The 18,702-nt window shown below is 41.4% G+C and overlaps 1 protein-coding gene across 1 annotated transcript in view; it reads right to left on the bottom strand.

Annotated features, from left to right (window-relative positions):
- Nucleotides 1-9,702, bottom strand: part of nkd1 (NKD inhibitor of WNT signaling pathway 1) — a 33,745-nt gene extending 24,043 nt beyond the window's left edge. Inside the window, exons 1-3 of the mRNA XM_042405969.1 lie at nt 9,502-9,702; nt 9,362-9,394; nt 9,010-9,149 (exon numbers count right to left, since the gene is read on the bottom strand). Coding sequence (XP_042261903.1) covers nt 9,010-9,149; nt 9,362-9,394; nt 9,502-9,526 — 198 coding nt within the window. The 5' untranslated portion in view covers nt 9,527-9,702. The remainder of the gene's footprint in view (nt 1-9,009; nt 9,150-9,361; nt 9,395-9,501) is intronic.
- Between the last annotated feature and the right edge of the window lie 9,000 nt (nt 9,703-18,702).

Here is an 18,702-nt window from a genome sequence, read left to right as displayed (position 1 = left end):
TTCTGTTTTTATCCTAAACTTTCCTCAGGAGTCAGAGGGTTAACAGGGAATCTGAGCTAGAGGTGAATCCTTAAAACACATTCTCCACCAGCCAATGAACTCCACTTTGGGACCTTACATTCCCAAGAGGAAGCTGTGGTTTGGAAGGGAATGGAGACAGCCTGTCGCTTGGCCTTGATTTACAGGTGGTCTCCGCCTGCCAAGAGTAACAAATCACAACATTATGGCCCTCCGAATTCACAGTGAAGCTCAGTTCCAAAGAATGAGAGAAAGAGAAGAGAGGGAGTCTTATGCAAAATGACACACCTCATCTCCAAAAGCTTGTGCGGTTAGTACGGCAATTGGATATCTCACCCTCGCTGAAGGAAATTAGTTATCTCTGGAACCTTTAACTTCCTCTACAAAAAGGGCAGAGCAGCCCTGCTGGGGTGATATGGGTTTGCGGAGCATGTGCATGTGTGTCAATCATTATTGCAAGAAGAGTATGGTTTATACAGTCCAGACAAATGGTTGGCAACATGCCTGCCTCCCTGTTTAAGTGTCTGAGTGTTGTGTTTTAACAGTGAGTGTGCTACACAGTGTCTAGAGGGTCTTAGTAATTAGTCAAAGCTCTCTTTGAGGAGAGACAGTCCTTCAGTCGTCTGGGTGCCTTCAGACGCCAGCCTCAAGTGGTGCAAAGTGTGGGAGGAACAGGGTTTTAGTCAAGAAGTCTACCTTGAGGGCAGCAAGAAAGTGACAGGCACTTCAACCTTTCAGCACAGCCAAATGAGAAGAAACACTTCTGTGATTTGTCATGTCAATGGCTACAGCCTTAGGATTTCACTCCAAAATAATGTATATTCATCTTGAGACTGCTGATTCTTGATGTTTCCACAGTGTCTAACATTATTTTAAAAATTTAAAAGATTAAGAATGTTCCTCTTCAAAACCATTTCCTTGTCTCTGCACTCGTCAGCAAAGCTCCATGTGGTAGGTTCGACGTTTTGAAAACCTCTGACGTGTGCATGCTGACCAGATGGGACCGACCTCAACACCAAGGTGGCCATTCTCCCTCTGTGCCGATGCACACACATATCCATACACTCACACACGCATATGCACACAGCATGTTTGGAGCAGACATCCTGCCAGCCACAAGCCACTACCTCCAAACATCCGTCATATCTGACCTTTTAACTGTGGACCTAAAATCTCTGTAATTACAGAGAGTGTTTCAACTTAGCAAGTAAACACAGCAGCAGAAATAGACACTTCAACTACTATATACAAGTACGCTGGTGCCAGAGGCAGGTTTCTATTCATAGCTGACTGGAATTAGTGGCTTGTGTCACTGCTCACCATAATGAACTTAAAGCGGAGTAGTTTACTTAGTTGCTTAGCAAACTGCTACCAAATTCCACTACTGATGCTTATACATGCATTTCACTCACATATCACACACGTAGAAACACATAAACTCGAATACAAGCGTACACACAAACCAAGAACCAGGAAACCATGATGAAAAAGCTAAAACCCAGTCCATGGTCTCTCCATTAAATCTCTGAATTCAGTTAAAAGGGGAATCACTACTGTTGGTTTCACAGCTTTATTATATTGTGTCTTGATTAGAAGCGAAAGAATCACATCATCAGCATACAGGAAACAGTACTGATATTTTTCACCATTTATGACACAGTGAAAAGTTAAAAGTTACATCCACAAAAGTAAACAGCAGCTGAGAGAGAAAGGGATCAAATTTAACGTAATTGTCTTGTTTGAGCCACAGAATGAGAGAAAATGAGAGAACAGTTTTTGTTCCAAAACAGCACGATATCTATTAATAGAGGTATAGGAATGCTACAAACACACACCTACATACATCCAACAGAAATGTATTTAACATACTCTTAGAGGTAAATCTAAACTTACTCAAATTTGATAAGCCAACTACATCACAAGGTTTGGGGGTCTTGCAGTTACTATTGCAGGCCCCTGAAGGCTTAAAAAACTCTGTCCTATGCAGTGTAATACTCTATACCCATCAGGGCTGCTGTTTTTGCAAACTTGAGCAAGAAACTGGGTGGAGGAGTGGTGGGTTTGACAGACAGGGCAAATGGCCCTTTGGGGAGCACAGGGTTGGTCTGCTTCATTGAGTCTACAGGGTGAGGTCCTCTTTGGGTTGTGGCACCTGTGGAGCATAAACACACCAGGGGAGGACAGCTTTCCTTTCAGCAGGGCCGCTCTTCTGTTTAGCTTTCCTTCCACCAAAAACATCCCCTAACAGACAATCCAGACCTCCTCCAGGCCTGGCGCCACAGGAAGAGCTGAAGAGCCCTGGAACCTCTGTCTGTGGGAGGCACAATGCTCTTCCAGCTCTGTTTACCTAAATCTACTTCCTCCATTCCCTCTACCTCAGGTGGCCTTAGGACTCTGGTCACCAAAGCTCTCAAACACAAGGAGGATAAATACAACAGCAGGGCTCATGGAAGCTGTGGAGTCCATCACTGGTGTTTCCCTACGTCCAGTTTGTAAGAAAAACAAGTGGAAGGGAATCACACTGGGACTGCGTGTCTGTTAGCAGCGATAAATGGATTCACATATTAGGATAAACAAATTGGTAATGTGTGTCTAGTATATATTTGTGAATGCCTGCCTACTTCATGGCACATGAGTGTGCATGCACGCTCCTGTGCATGCGCGCAATCTCATGAGAGCCTGATAGCAGTTTTATGCAGATGTTGATCTCGTCCTATTTGAGAGCCACTTTGAGTGCTCAGTCAAATTATTCAGCACTTACTGCACGGGCCAGAGCGCAACCCGCAGGGGAACCTGATAAACAAACAAGAGAGAATTATTCAGGGTTTAAACACTTAAACACCCACTTCAGCAGAGCCTTTTAAGTGGGTGATTAAAATGGGCACTGAGCTCCTACAGAAAGCTCAAAGGAGCTCAGCGCCACCACAGGAGCCTGAGTCACCTAGAGTTTCTCCCAGACCCACACATTCACACACATACACACACACACACACATACACAAACAACCCTGTCAATCACTAACCTAATTCTCACATTCAAAACTATACTAACATCATCATCATCACCATCCTCACTAAATAAACCATCATCACTGCTTTCTGCCCTCCTCAGTCCACAACACGTCTCTATAGACCTTTCTCACTACAGACATTTGTCATAGCAGAAGCACAGGTGTAATTGATTTGATTTACTGGGACACTTAATGTAACTGAGCCATCATTAGTGTTCTTAATTATGATAAAATCAAAATGTAAACAGTCAGAATTTTTGCTCTTGTAACAGATATTTTGGTTTCGGAATGTGGCTGAAAGTGCTCTAAGTCATATACAGTAGAGTAGAGTCAAGGCACGTACTCCCTCTTGCATAACTTGGATTCAATCACATTGGTTGAATGAAACTGGCCATTATCTATCAACTACAATATTTATCACTTAATTGGTCTCCTTTTGAACTTAATATTTCAAGTCAGAAGGGGAAGGAACATTTTCCTGATGCTTTTTAAAATACATTATCATGTCAAAAGTATACACACAGATCAAAAGGTTGAATATAATATGTGAGCATAAATTCAGCAAGATGATGATGTCAGTTAAAAGAACTCTATATTTAGATGGATTGTCTGCCTGAAGTGTCACACTATTTAAACTATTTACTATGCACACATTTATCAATTGCAAACCATTTCAATCTGAGGCTGAGTCCAGTTGCAAAACAAGGCAAACAAAATATCTTCACGTCCTAAAAATCTGACTATTCCATAAGATTTTGAAATAAATGCCACACTCAAGTGTGGAACAAAACCCTCCAGCCTAAAATGTAACTGTGAAAGGGGTGGTGAGAGACACTTTGATCAACAGCTATGTTGCTCCAAACTGAGCATATATTTGGGGAAACAAAGCACAATCTCAGCTGCTAATCCCCTGAGATTCAGAGCACATTCCCGCAGAAGCCTTTGATCTCTGGAGTGCATCCGGACAGCTGACTCCAGACACACTGCACACTTACATGCACATGCATGAACAGATTTGCACATACATGAGCACCATTTCACTCTTACTACTAATATGCCAAATGCATAGTTTTATTTCTAATTACACCTCCAAGTGACAGTCACCTAAAACTGAACTTCAATATTGCATTTCTAAAATCAGAAAACGATATGCAATGTGTAGTAGTCAGTGTGAAACACACAGAGAGATGGAGAGGAGATGCTTTAGCACAAAAAAAGAGAAAAAGGTGGATAAACCTGATCAAATGTCTACATGCCACTAGAGCTTTGCCTTACTCTAAACCACCATCATTCTTTCACAGAAATCCTTTCCAGAGGGCACCATTCATTGAGTTATCCGCTCTGCTTTGTCACACAGGAGAGACTCTTCCAGCTTTTACTAATCTATGTGACATACAATGCCGGATGTGACATTAAAGCCACCTGCATGTCCTCGAACCTCCCAGTCCCCCAGCTACGTTGATGTCAGCCAAAGACTTCCACCCCATCTTCTCATGGGAACATTTTTTTTTTAAATCACAGAGCCCCTCTATGGCCAGGTGCTACCCCTCCTCCCCAAAGGCTAAGGCTTTTCTTCTCTTTAGAGTGTGGCTCCAAACTTTTCTCCCAGCCTCTTCAAAGAGCAACAACAGGCCCTTGGTCCCTTGGGAGCACAGAGGGGGTAGAGCCCGGCGGGAGAGGGGCATACGTCACACAGCACGCACAAGAGGCCAGCCGGTGGGAAAAGAAAACGCACAGGGAGAAGACAGAAAGAAGGAGAGAAAGAGGAAGAGGAGTCTGCATTTGAAAGGTGCTTTCAGCTTCTAGACAAGGGCCCTCGCTTTGTGAAAACGACAAGGAGAGAAAAAGCACAACAGCAGAAGCGAAAGAAGAAGGGGGCGCAAAACCTGCCGTGTCTTTTATCAGACTCGGAGGCTGAGGGAATGCGTTTGAAAGCTTCAGGCCTACATACTTCCAAAAAAACTTTTCTACTTGCAAAAAAAAAAAAAAAAAAAAAAAAAATCAAAGAACTGGCAACCAACTACGAGACAAGGGGGTTGGGGGCAGAAGTTCCACTGTGATTCACTTTTGAGTTGCATTCTGTCGTCAGATGCACCTTTGCTTTTTGTCTAGGATCCCATACAAGTTGATAGAAGCTCGGTTTAAAGAATAAACTGTAAGCCTTGGAATTGTAAGAGCAGTGGCTTGGGAAGACTGGAGGTGGAGGGGGTCCTTTTACTACACAGAGGGTAGGGCTTCATGGCGGAGGAGGAGCCATCAGTGTCACTACAAACACCTCCCTGCGTGGCCCACTTCAAATGCAGTCTCATTTCATCAGCCACAACCAACACAGGGCCACAGGGTAAACGCAAGAAACAGATGGAGTCTAGGAGGGGAGAAAGGAGGAGAAGGGAGAGGGGGGGGGGGGAGGGGAATTTTAAGAATAGAATGGGGTGACTTGGGGAGAAATAATCATAATGTTTGAGCAAAGCATTAAAATAAATTTTTCTTGAAGTGATTCTTAACATGCTACAAAAATACTAGACTTCCCTTTCAACTCGTGCCAAGAGAAGCGTCAGGAGCAACCTAATAAACTAGCCAACAGAAATTTGAACTTCCAAGTCATAAGTTGTGAAAACCTTCAGCCCTATCAGTGTCTATGTCAGCGACATAATTTTACAGGGCGCACATAACATATCAATTTTATGGGTAGGTGTGGACACCACACTACACAGGGGGAGAAAGTGTGCTGAGACTCACATGACCCGGATCTCAAATGTTGAGACCCACAGATCCACCTGCCCGCACCACTCAGTCACTGTCTGCCAGCCATCTGACTGCAGAACTCATGAAAGGGTACGGGGTCTGCGAGATAACATCATTAAGCCTTCAAGTGCACCTCTATGCCTCAGTCTATCCTGGTATTAACGCCAACTGCTAATGTGAGCAGCTCAACAAAACAATGACTTCTATAACACCAGCTTTGTTCCAACAGGGACTATAGTTTGGAGAGGATCGGATCAAAAGAATTCCAAGCGTGGACTCCCTACTGTTGACACCCGACCCACATTCTCTGGGACCCTGGCTCAGCTGGGAGGGGGGCTCAAAGAACAGCGGCTATAAAAAACTGTCTCACCAGGTATTCTATACAATATAAACAGCTTTTAAAGCTAAGAGACTTGACTCACATTCTCTCAACTAAGAGGTTAGCTTCTGTTTTCAGAAGGCTTTTTAAACACTTCTCACGGCGCATTAAGACTTCTATTACGATTACCATTTTCTTTCCTTTTTTGGATACACAGCTAAGCTTACATTGTTTCGAGAAATATACATGTTTTAATCATAATATTAAGCACGGTGCTTTTACCACACATGACGAATTAAAAAGTACTAGTATCATTTGTGATGATTTATTAGGTTTTAGGAAAGCTAGTTTTTGTGCAGGCCTTCAGATACTCCACCCTTTTTGTGCGCTCCATCAGTCTGGCTGATGTTCAGGTTGATAAGAAAATTCACTGAGGTGTGGCTGGGGGTGGATTGAAAATTCATGGCGGTGCGAGAGAAATCCTCCACACAGCAGTGCAAAATGTAATCCGTTGGTAAAATCAACCATTTACTTATCCTGTGCGAGAATGAACGATATTTTTTTGATGTCCTTATTTTACAACTCGGTGCTGCCCTGCAGTAATGGTGCCGCCGTGGTGAGAAGAAAAGCAGACAATCGCGCCACATATGAACAGACCTAACGTGGAATCATCACATTCAGAAATCTATTTTTTGAATGCTGAAATCTTGGATATTTGATTGTTGCAAAGTCAAAAAAATCTCTGTGTGTGAACATGGATTTTTCTTCCCCCTCAGCATTGCTTGTAACTTCATATGTGTAATAAAATATGTTCAATGCACTCTGGAAAACCACAGCAATTGTTTAAACTTTAAAATAAAAATGAAAGATTTTGCATCCACTCTATTATCACAAAACAAAGGCACCCAAATAAATATTGATGTCAGAAACACCTTTCTTCTTTTATTCATTTTCCCTTTGAGCTATAAAAGCCATTAGGCACCCAGACTTGAATTATTTATACACACTGAACTCCGCCAACTCCAAATTGTTCAAAAACATCCAACTCTTTCAGCAGCTCCTTTTCCATCCTGGGCCAAAACTCACACAGAAGTGCATGCATATTTCCAAGAATAGAGTAATGAATGTTTGTTTTTGTGGTAATAATATATGGTAATTGCATGGTAATAATCCAAAGCTTATGAAACCCACTTAACACATGAACAACCACGTAAATGGCAGATATTTTCTGCTGCAGCAGCATCAACATGCTCTGCAAAACTGACCAAGTTTCAGGTGTTTCTCATACAACCAGTCCCCCAAAAAATATCCCAAAGACACAGCGCCTGCAGTGAGTGGGATCCTGTTACTATATAAAGATGTTTATTGCAGCTTTGGGCACATGTCAGGATTAGCAACTTTGGCACCAGGTGGGTGCAACATGTAAAGCCACTGCCCTCCTCCCAGCAGTCCGTAACAAACTCAATTACTCACGTCACCTCAGACTGGACCATGCAACACCGTGGCTGCCCTTGCGGCAGAAGACAGAACAATGGTGGACTTTAGACCTGACGTGGGCACAAATTTGTAGATATTTCAGTTGCCTAAGACGGGTAGTCACCACCTCATGTTTGATGTTTGCCCTTCTCCTCACCAGCATGCCAATAAATCCAAAGGCAAATTTTTCCAGGAACACAGCATGTGCAGTTGTGTCTTGCTTGCATGATAATCAGTTTAAATGCATGGCATAACATAACCTTTACACAAGCACTGCTGCAGGCTGTAAGAGCAAATGTCTTAGCATCATAAAAAGCAAATGAGAGGGAAAGAGACAAGAAAATATGATTGACTGTTTATTACACGAAGCAGCTGCATGCCACTGATGATAGGATTCTTTTTTTTCTCAAATTGTGATCAACTAAAGGAACTTCCAGTTATTTGAAAGTAAAATCATGCCACACATCATCACAACAGGATATCACAGGATGTGCTGTAATGTGTTCTAAATGCAAGCAATCCTGGATTCTAGTCTGCATTCAATAGATAAATGCATTTCTGCTCAAAGTGTCTCGATCGTGGGTGGAGGAACTGATTTTCCTTTTTTTTTTTTCTTGATGGGCTCCAATTCCTCAAACATGCTGCCTTTGAGGAAGGCATCGCTAACCAAAGAGGCTTAAGGCTCCTCTGAAGCAATTCCAAAGGATTTCCCCACTTGACAACAACAGCACTGTTTACGGCAATGCCAAAATACAAAACAAGCATGACCTCCAACATTTCTCCCCAGCCTTTACAATCCACACTTGTCACCAGACTGTCACACCACAATGCTTTCAACTCAAGCTTGATCTATTGTTACCTTTAAAAAAAAAAAAAACTCAAATCAGTGCACTGGCTGATACCAGCATTTGTTCCAATCCCTATATGAGTATTAAAACTGAATCCTTGTTTCATTTCAGTCAACAGAAAGACAGAGGTAAGACTGCAACAGACATATAACTGAGGTGCGTGGTTAACTTCGAGAGTTTTGCAGTTATGTGTAAATTTTCTACTTTACATCACCGATTGGTGACACTTGCAAACATTTCACTCTGAAGTCAGCAACATTTCACTCTAACAGCAGCCAACATACAATAGATATAAGCTCAATTGTTAAAACTTGTCCACCAAAAGCTTTGGGAGAGTTTTCAAGGCTTTGAGCGAATTAGAGGAGTAAAGATTTCGGCAAAGACAGACAGACTGGAGACTCAGCGTAACGCAAACTACGAATAAAGTGTTAAGTCTAGAGGCGCGCAGACGAGAAGCCGATTTTCAGTTCATGTTAAAATGCGCACACGCGCCGTCAGGAAGCAACAAAATACTTAAATGTGAATTAAACAAGCAGCTCAAGTGCGCTACTTCACCATAAATAGGTAGACCTCGTGGACAGCGTCGTACTCACCCGTGTAGTCAAACCGCAGTTATTCTTGTGGTGACAGTCCTGTTGCTCGAGGCGAGAGCTCGTGCAGTAGTATTTCTGCTTCACGAGCCAGTCGTCGATTCCCTTCCTCGCCAAACAGGCATTGACTACAAAACTGTCGCCTGAAACAAAAGGAGCGCATTATTACAGCTACTGTATAAACTCTATTTTCTCGCTGTACACTCGTGTTTTCCAGAAGCAGTCCATCTTCAAAGAGTATATTTGAGCTGAGACCTGAACTCGGAAAAAAAATGCTCTGCTGTTCACAAACTGGCCGAAATGCTCAAGACATATGAAACTGTTTTATATAGGATAGAAAGATAAGTGCGCTCACCTTCTGGGCTCTCCCTCGGTTTACAAATAGCAGCTTGAGAGAAAGAAAGACAGGAGACAATGAATACGGTTACTCCAAAGTATCGCAGCACCAGCAGGACAACTACAGCTGCGCTTTCTCTCAGGAATAAGAAACCTTACCATGTTTCGAGTGCAGTTTACCCATTTCTATGCATTGAGTTGGAGGTGAAAACCATCAGATGAATATAATCCAAATAAGAAGAAGAAGAAAAAAAAGAAACAGCCTGCGATGACAGAGGCGCGTCCGTGGAGACCCAGAGCAGACTGCGCTCAGTACGGCTGGAGAGAGAGCGCAAAGAGCCTTTGATCCATCCAGAGCCCCTCCACTGACAACACACACACACAGACACACACGCACACACACATACACACGCAAACATACGACTTCCTGTCAACGCTTCACAATAACACGTTTCATTGATGAGACATGTTGGAGTTAGAAAGTCATGATTGGGGAAACGAAAAATAAAGATGTTTTGGAAAAAAGCATTTTGTCTATGACAGCCTTATGCTGTAATTGAAGGTTATGATTGATGAGGTCAGAAAATAAAATATTCAGAGAGTCTATTCCTGACGCCTGCGCTGAAAATGCTATTTTAACTTATATGTTGTTTCAACTATAGACTGAACCAACCGGTAAAGAACAACCCCACAGAAACCTATGTTGAGTCAATTTCATATTTCTATCTTACATTTTATTATGAAAGTTAAACGTCATAAGTTCCGGTGTTGTTTCACTTTCTCTGGCTGACGTGACGCAGCTCACTCAGCTTTTCCGCGTCTTGTCTCTCTTCAAAGCGCAGAGGCGTCACGAAAACATTAACCCGATGAATCAGGATTGACACCTCATCCCAGACTGGACGATTCGCAGCAGTGTCACTGCAGTTGTTCACTAAAATAACGTTTGGGGACCATTCAGGGTCTCTGCACGGGCACCGGGGTCCCAGGACCCGAGCAGGTCGGACCCCAATTGGCCCCTTCTCAAGTGAGTCCAAATCACACCATGTAGTTTGTAACATTTTATTTGAAAGCAAATAATATAAACAAAACTCCATTGAAACTTATAGGAAAGATTAATGAAGTGACATCACAAAGCATTAACTATAGATATTTTCTTATTAGAGAATGCCAGCGTACAAATAAATTATTGTTTGGATCAGTCTTAAGTAATAAACCATATCAGCAATAATCCTCTCAGATGGGGTTCCTGGGGACAACAATCATATCATATGGGGCTCTGTGGTCAGTGTGCATCATCTGTTTGGGGTCTTTGACATGAGAAGGTTTAGAAATCACAGTCTTATTGGACCGAGGCAGCAGATGAAAGCAGGCTAAGATTCTTTTGAAGTCTTCAAATATATAATAAAAGACAGAAGCCACTGTGCCATTTCATGCCAAGCTGCCAGCAGCTCAATGTGACAGTGATATAAACACACTAGACAACATCTTGTGACAAAGCAAAAGTCCGGACATTTTGAAGAAATAACACATCAATCCTCTGATAGTTATCTATGCATGACCCAAAATGAAGCACGAATCAAGTTTTTTAAATTTGTTTCATCTTTTTTTTTTTTTTTGGTGCAAGTTTTTTTGCAAATCTTCCATCTGTGACTGTTGAATGACACCAGATTAACATTTTTTCATCTTTTTCATTGGAATAAAGCACAAGCCAGCCCTCAAAAGAGAAATCATCCATGTCAATCACACAATTTAGAAGAACACATGCACATAAAGTATCTTTTTGAACTACGAACACAGATTTTGTATCTGTCATGGAATATTTTCTGCTCTGCTGATGGCAAATGGACAACCAGTTTATGTCATTTAAAATATGTTTCCTTGATCGTGTGTGACTGATCATGTGTTAGGATTAAATATGGAAATGAAATGTACCGAAGAAATAGTACAAATATGCCATACATATATGGAATTACACATTAATTGAATGGTAATTTGGGTATTTTTCCTTTCTTTTTACTTATTGCAGCTCTTCTATGAGGTTTTTGGTTAGTCTTTAAACACTGTTGTGCCTTTTCAAATCTCAAATAACTGATCAATCATCTAAGAATAACAAATGAAAAGTCAACTGTCAAGAATGTAGTGTAATTAAGTTTTATGAATTCACTCCACATCACTTCAAACACACTTCAAAAACACTACATTTAGCAACATATTTCAGAAAAGGTTTACCGGAAAGGCTGCCAACTAGTGCTAAAATGCTTTGTAATCTGGTGTTATCCACAGTAATACTGGAATACTCTCATCCCTTTGTCAAACAAAGTCTTAAAAGGTAGTGTTATTTGTGCTATCAATCGAGTTGCCAAAATAGACGTCATGTTGTTTAAATGTTGGATATCTAATTTTAGAGCAAAGCACTTCTCTTGTCACTTCTGTGTCACGGTGGATTTTTCCGTTTTAATTCTAAAAACAGCAGATTAAAATCTTATGGGAGGCTTTGTTCAGTTTTAGAACAAAATCTTAAAACTAAATGTCTGTTAAAGCAAACGGACTTGTCAGCATGCTGCTTAAATTGCAGAATATATCACCATTTCAGTAGATGGCTCCCAATTCTTTGGATACAGTAACGGCCCCTAAATATCATCTATCTCTGTTTATTCATTGAAATTTAAAAACATAGGAGGCAAGCATTTACCATTTACCTTTCTCCAAGACATTAGTCACTTTACCACATGCACCTTAAGAAATTTTGGCATCACTTGCAAACAGCAGTTCATGCAAGCTTCCATATATTGTAAATTACTCGTTTTAAGTTACTAGTTGAAACTCCTAAAAGTGTTCCTGTCTCTAGCATTACACTGGATATACAACGCTGCCCATTTGTACCATTTAAAATCACACAGGAAAAATCTGGCAAATGTAAAGAAGTGTAAAGTTTCCCTATTGGTAAACTTTGTGGTGCATACTGCCACACGCCTCATGAAAAACTAAAGGCAGAATCCATCAGTGTATTGCAGTACTTTATGCATTATCTTAGTTGGTACATGCCTACATAGATACTTCATGCTGTGGGTATCTATGGCATACCCACTGCAGAAACTCAAGTGGGAAGTATGGTACAGCTATGCATGCACATACTTACAGAGCTGCAGCAACATCCATGTCTCAATACTGAATAGGAGACTACTGCCATTCAATTGTTGTGTTTACGTTCATTCACTGTGATTGAGAACAGTAATCATGATGAACAGATCTGGAGTGGAGATGTCTTTGTTATATGTGTGTTACTGAAAACAGTATTTCTTCAACCTCCTGAAGATAGTCTTCACCCTCAATAGTCTCCAGCAGTAACCTGTAGGAGAAATCCCAAGCAGCCCGAGTGAGTCATACTTCTTGCTGTCGCCACGTGATATCTCAGTAGACACAATGTCCTTGACGCCATAGGCTATGTAACCCTTAATACACAGCTGCAAAACAAGCTCACGCCTTCATAGAGAGCATGCCAATGTGAGAATTAATTGTACCAGCTATGTGCACAAGAGATCCTATAAATTCCTGCATCTTAAAAAGCAGCTGATAACCAAAGGTGACATAAATACACTGAGCTGGGATGATTTCTGGCGAAGTTAACATCAAAAAAGTAATCTGGCCCCGATTTTCAGGGAACAATTTTCACATTTTAAGGGATGTGACTATATACTGGGCACATGTCTCTAATGCTGCCCTTCAGTTGCATTTCTACTAAACAGTGGTTTCCGCATCCTGACTCTATCATCACATGTTGTACCAAGAGGAATCAGTCTCCCCTTTGAACTAGTCTGCCACAGACACACAGATGAGCTTGTTATTATAGCAACTCGCCTGAATTTGCTGGGAAATAAGGCCTGTCCCTCTGACACACTTCCTGTCCTTTGAAGAGGCCAACGGAGAGATGGCTTTGCGGGCCCCATTTCCAAGCTTCGCCTTTGATGCCTGTGAGAAAGGAGGTGGCGGGGGTTTAGAGCTAGAGTTCCATCTCATGGACATGGGACCCCCAAACCTCCAATCAGTCCCCATTATCGTGGGATGCGCTTATTTTAGCTCGACACATCATCAAATCAGAGAATAAATGAAACAAATATCTGGTTCTTATTTGAGGCATTTGTCAAATCCAGTGGAAATCTGCCTCCTGATTTCTGTTGTGTTTCCTTTTTTTATGGCGGAAAAGCTTCATGGAACAAAAGCTAAATTCTTTAGACACCTGCCTGATTGATGTTGGTATTTATTGACCTGGGGGAGCTCCTACCTTGGTGGCCAACTCTGGTTCATTCCACCATAAAACCCGGCATTCTCCCTGGAAACAGGCATAATGGGGGGCATTCAGACTGCCAGATTCAGGGGGATCTAATGGTTTGTCTGTGTTTATGTCCTTGTAACAATGTTAGGGGCCTGATGCCTGGAGAGCCCACCGGAGGGAATGCTGCCTGGTGGTGAAGAGGGGGATGTGAAGCATATAGAGGGAGAGAAGAGCAGCTGCTGGGCGCTTAGAGCTCAAACATGTGACTGTTGCCTTTATCTTGAGGAACAAAAGGGCATAGATGTTGTAAAGGGCAGAAGACAATCGCGACCGAAGTACAGTGTTGATTCCTGCAGCGGCGGTGACTCAGCCCATTGTGGTGGCCCAGTGTGTGATGTGTCAGGCGAAGTGTCTGCGCGGAGGGAAAGACAGCCTGGCATCCGCTTGCCTTTCTGCATACTGGACACAGTGGAAATAACCTGGATTTGGAATATTTTTGGACACACTGGTATATTTTGAGTTTTTACAGCAATAAGTCTATTTTACATAAACTGTTTCGTGGTTGCTAATTTGAGTAAAATTCACTGTCAGAGCAAATGCAACCGTATACTGCTAATAACACCTTTGATGTATTTATGATCAGTAGCACATTAACTTTCCTGGCATAAGTTTCATTTGAAACTTATGCACTTAATATTAAAGACTATTATTAGGGGTTGTGTATGTGTAAAAAAAAACGTGTGTGTGTATTTTGTGTACATGTATACATATTTAGAGCTGCAACAATTAGTTGATTTACAGAAAATTACTCACCAATAATAATCGATTAATCGTTTTGAGTCATTTTTTTAGGAAAACGTACTAAAATTCTCTAGTTCCAGCTTCTTAAATGTGAATATTTTCTGGTTTCTTTAGTGGTCTGTGTTAGTAAACTGAATATCTTCATGGTATGGACTGTTGGTCAGGACAAAACAAGACATTTGAGGTTGCAATTTGGACTTTGGGAAATGGTGATCAACATTTTTCACCATTTTCTGACATTTTATAAACCAATCAAGAAAATGGACTGATTAATCAATAAGGAAAATAATCATTAGTTGCAGCCCTATACATATTCATCAAACAAGTATTCAAGAACTGCATTTGCACTTCAAAGAGTTACATCATCTCCTCTAATCTTGTTTTGATCTGAATTTGTTTTGTCATATTAGCACAAAAATTGATTAAACTGCACAAAATGACAGTGAAGGTGGTGAGACTTTAATGAATGCAAACCTCATAAGTGAAAAATAAAAAATCTGTATGGGACTTATCTTGATAATATTGCTGACCTTGTAATTATTTTTGGCTTGTAGTGTAAAGTAGGGGAATCCTTATATCTCACTTAAAAATTCCTTTTTATCTTTACAGCAGCATATAAAACACTCATTCGTTTTTGCAAAATGTGTCTACAGTAAAACTGAACAGAGACAGTGATTTGCGGTAAATAAAGAAACACTTGTGTTAGACATTTAGGCACGCAGCTGAATGAGTGGTAATTGCTCCAACGTCAAAAACTCTCCAAATTTAGGCCTGTATAATCAATACTTTCTGCTTCTGTACTTCTCTCTACTATCTGCACTCGGCACTGGCTGCTTTTTTGAAGCGGTGGGGGTGTAGCCCCATCCAGAACGAGGACACAATTAGTGTATTCAGCCGAAAACAGTGGGGTTCCCCCTTTGATGTGGGGATCAAATGAAGGAGCTGTGTGTTTTTGTCCAAAATGACAGGCTTGCCAGGTTTACTAATGGGTAGCTAATAGAAAGAGAGGTTTATGATGCTCATTAATTACACAGTCTGTCATGTGTTGGAAGGGTAGAATAGAGGAGATAGGAAAAAGAAAAATAGAGTGGGGAGCAACAGAGGAAACAGAGGGAAGAGAGTGGGGGTGGCAGTGAAAAGAGGTCTGGGTGTAAGGGGGAAATTGGAAACGAGTGGAGTGAAAGAGCAAGGACAAGGAGAAGATCTCCTAAGAGATCCGCACAAAACCTGAGTTGATGTAAAGCGAGAGAGAAGAGTGGAAGAGGAAGAAGAAGAGAAAGAAAGGAACAGGAGGAGATAGAATAATCCTTTCCCGAGATAAGAGCAGCCACCACGACAGGAGCTTCAAAGAGCAGGAGACACTCTCATGGGAGCGTGCCATAAACCTTTTCCTCATCTTCAGAGGAAAATTCAGTCCCTGATCCACACACGCCCAAGCTCTCAGCACCCACCACTCTGCAGGTGTCCGAGGCCCGGCGACTCCTGGGGTGGCGTGCACACTTCCAAGCAACGCTGCCTTTGAACTGTTTGGACTCATGTCGAGTGGCGATGGTGATCTGCACATAAGGTGCAAATGTGAATAGTTAATGAAGAGAGAAGAAAAAAAAATCAGAGGCTGTCACTCCCACCACAGGGAATACTAGTGATCTCTGCTATCAGCTTCAACCAGCACAACTCCTATGAACCTTCTGTAGACGCAGTTTGTCATTTCAAGCTGAGCCGCTAACAATGCCCTTGCCAACAGTAGCCTATCCTTTGTGACAGAGTAGAGGTGTGACTTGTGGGATGTTGCTAGTGGATGTCACGGTGAGTTTAGGGTAAATGAGGCTGTCATTAACACTGAGCCCGTCCAGTGACCTGTGAGCGACCAGGCTGCTCTCGTCCCCATAGGGCCGGGCACCAGTGGGGCCACTCAGCCAGACAAGGTTTATTTAGCTAAGCTCTGAGTCTCCCACACATAGAGGCCCGCACTGCCATGGAATTCATTATCCTGGACCGTTAACGGGCCGCTGGTGTTTTGAATAGTTTCAGCAGGCTTTGAAATCGCACTCTCTGCTTGGGTTCAATCGCAGAGGCCGCGATCAAATTGCACCGAGTGTTATATCATCTTTAGGGCATTCGGCTTGAGGAAAACAATGGCAGGCTAATACCTAAATATTTAGCAGAGCTTTCCACAGTGAAGAGGCCTGTTTCGGAATAACATGGCTATGGCTTGACGCACTGAGACTCTGGGTTCTTGTGTCAGAAAGGTTTCCTGTCCACAGACCTGTGACCTTTCACCTACAGATCCAAAGGAAAACATGCAGGACTGTGGGGAAGCCTGACCAGAGTGACTTGATGACTGACTTGTTCAGTCACTAAAAAGGGTGATTTAGTTACAACATGCTGAACGATCACACATTACAAAATTGCAAACTTGGCCTAAATCAAGCACACACAGCTTCATGGACATCCTTCTCTTTTGACTGACAAACTCCCTTATAAAGGCCCTTCACTGTACTGTATAATCAATCTAGGCAGAACCACTTTAAATTAATCATTTAAAACTTTTAAATAACGTTTACCTTTAAATCATTTAAAGGTGAATGGCAAAATGTTACATGTATCAGTAGACAAGGCGTTCAGTGTTTCTCACCCTTTTGCAAGTAAACTCAATAATCAAACAATTTCTAATCAGCACAACATTTAACCTAATGGCATTTCCCCCCACCATACTTGGTATAACCCATGACAAAATTGATGACATCAGCAAGAGCATAAAAGCAGGAATATACAAGCGCACATGAAACTAGTGGTGTGGTCTCATCCAGTTTGACACAAGGATGCTTCGCTTTCTTTTGGGAAGATGAAAAACCTAAATACACATATCCCACCAACAAAAACGAGTTTTATCTAGTACCTCCTATTTTTTTAATGTCTTTCAACCCTGTAGATACCGCAGAAATGAGCTTGACCACAATGATACAAACCTGTAAGCAGTGCTTTGTCAAACATCTCCACTTACTGACAGGTGAAAATGGCTTTAGCACTGGAACATCATCTTAAATTTTCTTAATAGTTCGCCTCAAAGGTGGAGCAACATGGCAGCATTAGTGGAACCTGAATGGAGGAAACTGAGGGGCTTCTACAATTAATGAAGGAGTGAAATAAGAAAGACACTTGTATGCAACAGGCCAACAACATAGAGGTGGTTCAAGCAGTTCTACACATTGCCATGATGAATATTTGTTGACCATAGACAACTACCACAGGGGTGTGTCTAGGATTTGAGAACATTCAGGACTCTGTCGGGGGGTCCAGGGGTTCCTCCTCTGGAACATTTTTTTGATCATTCTGGCACCTTGTTTACATTCAAAGTACGTCTTAATAATTGAGAAATTGAAATGTGTACCTTAAAAATTGTTGTTTACTTTCCAGATGAATTATGAGTTGTGATGATGAAAATATTAGTAGTTGTTAGTAATTAGTATTAATATCGGGTAGAAGCAGAATATTTCACAACTGCTATCATTAAACATTTATTGACATGCTACAGTACCAGACTAGAGAAAAACGTATTTATGTTAACAATATTAATATTAAAATTTCTTTTACTCACATACACACACACACAATTTTCAGATACAGTTCATACAGTGTAGTGCTACACTGTTCACCTCTCCATCATCTGCTGCTGTCTGTCTGTATTTCTCTTCAGTGTTTCCCCTAAGATTTTTTTCAGGGGGGTGGTAGGTCCCCCAGAACTACTAGTTATGTCGCAGGGCAGGCATGTCACGGATACGGATGCATGGTGTCGACAATGCTGTCATAGATGCGCGCAGTAAGGCGGTTGTCCGTATCGGTGTATTTCTCTACACTGAGCTGAAATGAAACAAGTGCACATAAATTAGGTAAATAAATATTAACAATATTTATTTACATCACATAAATAAACGTAGGCCTTATGGATGGATAGATGGACCAGTGAGTCTCTATCTTAAAAACAAATCTCCATTCTCACAGTGTCTATCAGGTCTTTAGTATAGATCAATGTTTCTAAAATAACAAAATAACTAAACTGATTTATGGGGAATTAATTTGCTCAAACTTAAAGCCAAATCAAGACAAAAGTTAGTTAAGTTTAAGTTTGACTGATAGATGAATCTGTCAGATGAATGATGAATCAGCATTTTATATATTCATAATAACTGACACTATCTGTTTTAGTGCTGTTTACAACTGTTACTGAGGTCAACAACCTTTTAACAGCTGAAGAAAACATTGAGTTAGTAGAGTTGTTGTATAGT

The sequence above is a fragment of the Thunnus maccoyii genome, chromosome 1 (assembly GCF_910596095.1).
Source record: "Thunnus maccoyii chromosome 1, fThuMac1.1, whole genome shotgun sequence".
NCBI classification, from domain to species: Eukaryota; Metazoa; Chordata; class Actinopteri; order Scombriformes; family Scombridae; genus Thunnus; species Thunnus maccoyii.
This window is presented reverse-complemented; position numbering and strand designations above follow the sequence as displayed.